This window comes from Colossoma macropomum, unplaced genomic scaffold, assembly GCF_904425465.1.
Source record: "Colossoma macropomum unplaced genomic scaffold, Colossoma_macropomum, whole genome shotgun sequence".
Taxonomy (NCBI): domain Eukaryota; kingdom Metazoa; phylum Chordata; class Actinopteri; order Characiformes; family Serrasalmidae; genus Colossoma; species Colossoma macropomum.
In genome coordinates this window covers 8,280,430-8,287,952 of record NW_023494801.1, presented here as the reverse complement: position 1 = coordinate 8,287,952, position 7,523 = coordinate 8,280,430, and the positions used below count along the sequence as shown (strand labels likewise).

Below are 7,523 nucleotides of genomic sequence, written 5' to 3'. Positions count from 1 at the left end.
CAATTTGAGTGCTGGGGTGGCGATTCTTTTCTGTCCTTCATCAGGGGTTAAGATTTTGCACACAGAAGAGGTCGTGAAAGGTCGTCTTGTAGTGGTCAGGGTTGAAATTAAAGGCATTCAGTTCTCCTTTGTGAACGTCTATGCCCCCAATGTGGGGCATGACCGTGTTGCATTTTTTAACACTTTGCACACTACTTTAAGTCGGTGTGCTAATGATGGATTTACTGTCATTGGGGGGGACTGGAACTGTACGGTGGATTTTACCATAGACCGTACTTCTGAAGAACCTCACATACAGTCTTCTGTGTGCTTGTCTAAGCTCCTGAAACAGTTTAGGTTGTTGGACATGTGGAGAGTTAAGAATCCTGTAGCTAGACAGTATACATGGGTCAAGGTCTCTGATAATAGAATTAGTGCTGCTCGGCTAGACCGAATTTATGTGTCTACACATCTTGGCAGTAGAATCACTGAGGCTGTCATTTCTCCTGTGGGGTTTTCTGATCACCACTTGGTTTCTATCACGGTGAGCTTGTCACGCATTTCTAGTGCACCTTCATATTGGCATTTTAATGTGAAGCTGTTGCATGATGCAGTTTTTTGTGCAAGGTTCATGTGCTTTTGGGAACAGTGGAAGACCAAAAAAGTTGATTTTGAAAATTTGAGACAGTGGTGGGAAATGGGCAAGGCACAGATAAGAATGTTTTGTCAACAGTATACAGCCAATTCAAGTACAAGAGCAAGACTGACTGTCCAGGCTCTCGAGAGGGAGATACGCTCTCTGGAGCTTGGACTGACTGCTACTCATGACCCTGTTACGTTGGGAAAGTTGCAGCAGAAGAGGAAGGAGCTCAGTGTCTACTTGAATGAGAGGGTGAAGGGGGCCTTGGTGAGATCCCGTTTTACTACACTCGCAGACATGGACGCTCCAAGTGCCTTCTTCTTCAATCTGGAACGTTCAGTAGCACAGCACAAGCAGATGGTCTGTCTTCGCCTTCCGGATGGACGAGTGTCTACTGATGTCACAGACATGCGTAAACATGCAGTGGATTTTTATTCTGCTCTTTACACTGCAGAACTCTGTGACTCTGACTGTGTTGCGCAGCTTCTTCAAGGACTCCCACAACTGGACTCTGAATCCAGAGATGAGCTAGACTCTCATCTGACTCTGCAAGACCTCACTGCTGCGGTTGGACAGCTCAACACAGGACGGTCTCCAGGCATTGACGGCCTGCCCTCTGACTTTTATAAGCATTTCTGGGACTGTATTGGGGGAGATTTTTATGAAGTAATCTGTGAATGCATCAGGGAAGGGGTTTTACCTGGTTCATGTCAGCGTGCTGTGTTGTCTTTGTTGCCTAAAAAGGGGGACCTCTCTCTTTTAAAGAATTGGAGACCAGTTGCTCTTTTAACCACTGATTATAAAATCCTTTCCAAATGTTTAGCCAATAGGCTCAAAAATTACTTGTCTTTGGTAGTGCATAGGGACCAGTCTTACTGCATTCCTGATAGATCGATAATGGACAACCTGTTCCTTGTGCGAGATGTATTGGATTGCTGTAAGGGTTCTGATAAGAGTGTTGGGCTGGTTTCTCTTGATCAAGAGAAAGCCTTTGACCGTGTTGATCACCAGTACCTTTTTAATGTGCTTAAGGCTTTTGGCATTGGGGATGGTTTTTTAAGTTTGGTGCGTTTACTGTATTCTGGTGCTGCATGTTTGGTTAAGGTGGGGGGTGGGTTGAGCAGACCAATCCCAGTCACAAGAGGAATTAGGCAAGGCTGTCCTTTATCAGGTCAGCTATACAGTCTAGCTATTGAACCGCTGCTCATCTGTCTGAGGAGGAGATTAGCTGGCTTTCAAGCTGCACAGGGATTTAGGGGTCCAGGGGCAGCACTATCTGCCTATGCTGATGATGTAACGGTTTTTATCAAAAACAGTCAAGATGTTCAGGTTTTAGTTGAGTCCCTCAACTTGTATGAAAAGGCATCTTCTGCCAAAGTTAACTGGGAAAAGAGTGAGGCTCTTTGGGTAGGCCAGGAACAGATGGAAAGGCTACCACGTCTGCCTGGGACTTTGAAGTGGGGCAGAGAGGGGTTGAAAATTTTGGGTGTCTTCCTGGGGACAGATGACTTTCAGAAGAAGAACTGGGAGGGTATAGTGGAGAGAGTGTGCACCAAATTGTCTCAATGGAAATGGTTGCTACCCCGGTTGTCCTACAGGGGGAGGGTGTTGGTGGCAAATAACTTGGTCGCCTCCACCCTGTGGCACAGATTCAGTGTTTTACAGCCACCTGCAGGACTGGTACAGGAGGTGCAGAGGATGTTGGTGACTTTTTTCTGGTCAGGACAACACTGGGTTCGATCAGCTGTCCTATACCTGCCAGTACAAGAGGGAGGACAAGGTCTGGTGGATATCAGGTCCAGGATCATGGCCTTTCGTCTGCAAGCTGCCCAACGACTACTGTTCCATGGAGCAATTGCTTGGAAGAATACTGCCACTGTCCTTTTGAGACGAGCTGGGGGAATGGGGTTTGATAAACACCTGTTCCTTATGACAACGCCAGAGGCTGTGTTGGCAGGACTTACACCTTTTTATAGATCGATGCTGGAAGCATGGAAGGTGTTTTCTGCCTCAAGGACTACTGATACGCCTGTTGGTATGTGGTTGTTTGAGGAGCCATTGTTCTTTAACCCCTTTTTACCATCAGCTCTTTCATCTTCAGCAGTATTGCGCTCTCGTTTGGTGGCTGCAGGATACACGAAGCTGGGCCACCTCATGAGAACTGGAACAGCGGCTGTGAGTGAGAGGACGGGGATCAGGTCCGGTCGTCTGCTGAATCAGGTGATGGCAGAGGTGCAGAGGTCACTGCCAGCTGACTACCTGAGCTTCCTGAATGACCCATCTGTCATCGCCCAGTGGAGGGAAGGATGTCAGTATGATTTTCCTGAACTGACTGTTAGCCCTGCTGTGGAGTGGACTGAGGACGAGAGGTGTCTCCTTTCCTTCACCACTCCAGTACTAGGCACCTTCTCTTTGGTTGGAAAGAAGACACTGTACTTGGTATGTGTGAAGGTGTCCCAGGCACGCTTTCTGGATGGAGTTTTATCAACAAGGTGGTCTGAGTTGTTTGGCACTGACTCCTCCCCGAAAGGCTGCTGGCGGGTTCTGTATAAGCGTCCGATTGATAAACGGACAGCTGACCTCCAGTGGAGGATTGTACATGGAGCCATAGCTACAAACAGACATCGGGTGCATCTCGATCCAAATATTGGGGAGGGCTGCCTCTTTTGCCCACAAATTGAGTCTCTCTTTCACTTGTTTGTGCAGTGCGCTCGGTTGGGTGATTTGTTCTCCTTGTTGACCGAATGGTTCTCGTCGTTGGGTGAGGCTTTCTCCTTTCAGCTTTTTATTTTTGGGCCCAAATACACAGTAAGGAGGAAAAATGTCCTAGTTTTACTAAACTTTTTATCTGGTACAGCAAAGCTAGCAATCTGGAAGACAAGAAAGAACCAGATGCTGGGTCAGGGAGCGGTGGACGTGGTGGCTGTGTTCCTGGGGTTGGTGGCTGCACAGCTGAGAATGGAGCATGCTTACTATAATTTGGTGGGGAAGTTGCCAGAGTTTGTGAGCATTTGGGGCATTAATGAAGTCCTATGCACAGTCGATGATGTTGGCAATCTACGGTTGATGTTTTGATTGTGGGTGTTGTTTTAAATTTATGTTGCAGTTAATTTTTATTTTTTTTCATTTTTTTCTAACACTCGTAAAATTTTGAGCAATAACCTTGGTGTCTTCGTAGGTTTTTGAATGTCTCAATAAAAGGGCTTTTAAAATTCAAAATTCTCTCTCCCTCCCTCCCTCCCTCCCTCTCTCTCTCTCTCTCTCTCTCTCTCTCCCCCTCTCTCCCTCTCTCCCTCCCTCTCTCTCTCTCTCTCTCTCCCTCCCTCCCTCCCTCCCTCCCTCTCTCTCTCTCTCTCTCTCTCTCTCTCCCCCTCTCTCCCTCTCTCCCTCCCTCCCTCTCTCTCTCTCTCTCCCCCTCTCTCCCTCTCTCCCTCCCTCTCTCTCTCTCCCCCTCTCTATCTTTCTCTCTTGGTAGAAGAACTGATTTCACAGATGTGAAACTTGCTTGTCTGCTTATTCAAATAAAAGGACAAAACTGATTTCTGATTAATGTAAAGCTTCATTTAACAATGATTCACTTGTGTATTGTTTATTTGTTAAGAAAACATTGGAAGTCAACATTGCCTATACACTCTTCACTGTAAAAAAGGTCCTAGTTTTAATGAAAATAGCCCTAAATTTTTACAGTAGTTTTCTGTTGTTTTTTTTATTGTATACCAACTCCAAAATAATATCTGTAAATCAACAGATATTATTTTAAGGATTATGCCAATAATGACAAATTATTTGTATTTCTTATTTTTTTACAGAAAGAATTCTGTATTATTTATACAGTATTTTTCTGCTTTTTTAAATTACATGCAAATTTATGTAAAATGACAATAATTATCTGTAATTAAATATGTAGCACATTATATAAATGTTTATGCCCATACTAACAATTTCATGTTTTTTCTTTGTACTGTTGTTCTTTTACATTCAAACTAAGTAATTCTGGATACAAGCTTAGCAAACAATTTTCATTACATCAAACGTAATGCATAGTCTTTTTTAAAGAGTACAAAGCTACACTGCTCTCCAGGTTGCAAATTTAGGCATGCTTGTGGCTCTGGCCACACCCAGTCAGTGATGTCATAGTAATTAAAATGAGTGAAGGCAAAGTTAGGAAAACAAGGCATTACAATAGTCCAGACAGGAAGTAGTAGAAGCAAGAATAATAAATCCTGTAGAGCAGCAACATTCTTGAAAGTTTCAGCCTCCAGAGAGCAGTGAAGCGGAACCTTTTTGCCATTATGTGATATAAAATATTATCAGTTCCTGCTTGTTGATGGGTAAAACCTGATTACCAGTGATCAAATTGCTGAAAAAAACAATGAACATTGCACAACAAATGACTAAGAGTGGGTTAATATTCAGAAATTCTAATATATCTTAAATATAATTTCTAATAATAATTCATTTTGTTTCCATGTAACAATATCAGTAACCAACTAGCAAATATTTATTGTGATATCTATCGTTCAACTCAAGGGCTACTGGACCCAGTCATCCAACTGTTTCTAGCTTTAGTATTAAAGAGCAAAACAGAGCAAGACAATGACAACATAGTATATACAAACAGCCTCAACTAAACATGATAATAAAGCATCATAATAATGATCATTATTAAATGAGTAAATAAATGAATAAACAAATAAATAAATAAATAAATAAATAAATATGGAACATAAATGGATTTTTTTTTTTCATTTTTCTTCTTTTTTTCTTCTTCTTATTATTATTGTTATTATAATTATTATTGATTTGCAATCAAAATAAAGCATAAATCAAATTACATGAATATATTAAGGAGTAAATAAATAATAAAGAAATAATAAAAAGTACTTAAAAATAGATTAATGAAAAAATGGTTATACAAAATTTCTGATATGGTACTTTAAGCAATCTAAAAATCCTACCTATAGTTTTATGTATAGAGCGCTGCAGTTGGACATTTTGACAAGCTGGCACAATTTGTCAGCACTCTTTTTTAAAACTGGCGCTGATGAAAAATAAACTGAGGTCATTAATGGATCAGAGCAGACTGAATCACCTGGCCCTGATGTTAACATTACTTGTGAATTTGATTTCACCAACCTAATAAATGGCTTCTCTGCAACAAAAACAAGAAGGAAATAATTCTAAAGGTAGGACGTTTGTTCCTTCTTATGTATTGAGAGTAGTGGTAGTGAAAAGATAGGATACTTGTGTGTTGGGGGGGCATTCAAAAGTGTAGGGTCCCCAATCACCTTAATCCTCCACTGACAGAAATATATAATGATTGTGTGTTTTTTTGTCTGAAACTGGTCTAAGTGCTTATTTAGATATAAAATGTAAACTTGCTGTTCTTTCCTTGTATGCATGAACTGGTTGGGTAAGTTCTGTTCTCAACTGGTCTGAAATAGACACATATCTGTATTCAGTAGGCAAATGAGCAGGAGCACATAAAAACATATGAACTAGCCAAATTAGGAACCTACCTTTGACTAGGAAGCCAATTACGAGCGCCAAACTCAGTGTCCTCAACATCGTCATCACTCAGTATGAAACTGTCTTACCAGATATCGGACTTACATACACTTCCTCAGCACCTGAGACTGAGACACACCCACACCTCCCTCCCTCTCTCCCTCCCTCCCTCCCTCTCTCCCTCCCTCTCTCCCTCCCTCCCTCCCTCTCTCCCTCCCTCTCTCCCTCCCTCTCTCTCTCTCTCTCTCTCTCTCTTTCACTCTTGGTAGAAGAACTGATTTCACAGATGTGAAACTTGCTTGTCTGCTTATTCAAATAAAAGGACAAAACTGATTTCTGATTAATGTAAAGCTTCATTTAACAATGATTCACTTGTGTATTGTTTATTTGTTAGGAAAACATTGGAAGTCAACATTGCCTATACACTCTTCACTGTAAAAAAAGGTCCTAGTTTAAAAAAAAATAGCCCTAAATTTTTACAGTAGTTTTCTGTTGTTGTTTTTTTATTGTATACAAAACTCCAAAATAATATCTGTAAATCAAGATATTATTTTAAGGATTATGCCAATAATGACAAATTACTTGTATTTCTTATTTTTTTTACAGAATTCTGTATTATTTATACAGTATTTTTCTGCTTTTTTAAATTACATGTAAATTTATGTAAAATGACAATAATTATCTGTAATTAAATATGTAGCACATTATATAAATGTTTATGCCCATACTAACAATTTCATGTTTTTTTCTTTGTACTGTTGTTCTTTTACATTCAAACTAAGTAATTCTGGATACAAGCTTAGCAAACATTTTTCATTACATCAAACATAATGCATAGTCTTTTTTAAAGAGTACAAAGCTACACTGCTCTCCAGGTTGCAACTTTTAGGCATGTTTGTGGCTCTGGCCACACCCAGTCAGTGATGTCACAGTAATTAAAATGAGTGAAGGCAAAGTTAGGAAAACAAGGCATTACAATAGTCCAGACAGGAAGTAGTAGAAGCAAGAATAATAAGTCCTGTAGAGCAGCAACATTCTTGAAAGTTTCAGCCTCCAGAGAGCAGTGAAGCGGAACCTTTTTGCCATTATGTGATATAGTATATTATCAGTTCCTGCTTGTTGATGGGTAAAACCTGATTACCAGTGAGCAAATTGCTGAAAAAAACAATGAATATTGCACAACAAATGACTAAGAGTGGGTTAATATTCAGAAATTCTAATATATCTTAAAAATAATTTCTACTAATAATTCATTTTGTTACATTAAATGGGAATAGGCCTTTATCTGCTGTTCAGAAAATTGAAAATGGCAATGCTATGATTTTCACATTCTGGAAATTGTGAGTAAAAATATTATTGATACTTTTGCTATTTTGCTAAAATGAAGTCAAGTCAA

The 7,523-nt window shown here is 40.3% G+C and overlaps 1 protein-coding gene across 1 annotated transcript in view; it reads right to left on the bottom strand.

Annotated features, from left to right (window-relative positions):
* The window catches only part of LOC118821741 (transmembrane protease serine 9-like), a 30,469-nt gene extending 24,197 nt beyond the window's left edge, over positions 1 to 6,272 (bottom strand). The window contains exon 1 of the mRNA XM_036590470.1: positions 6,139 to 6,272. Coding sequence (XP_036446363.1) covers positions 6,139 to 6,193 — 55 coding nt within the window. The 5' untranslated portion in view covers positions 6,194 to 6,272. The remainder of the gene's footprint in view (positions 1 to 6,138) is intronic.
* Between the last annotated feature and the right edge of the window lie 1,251 nt (positions 6,273 to 7,523).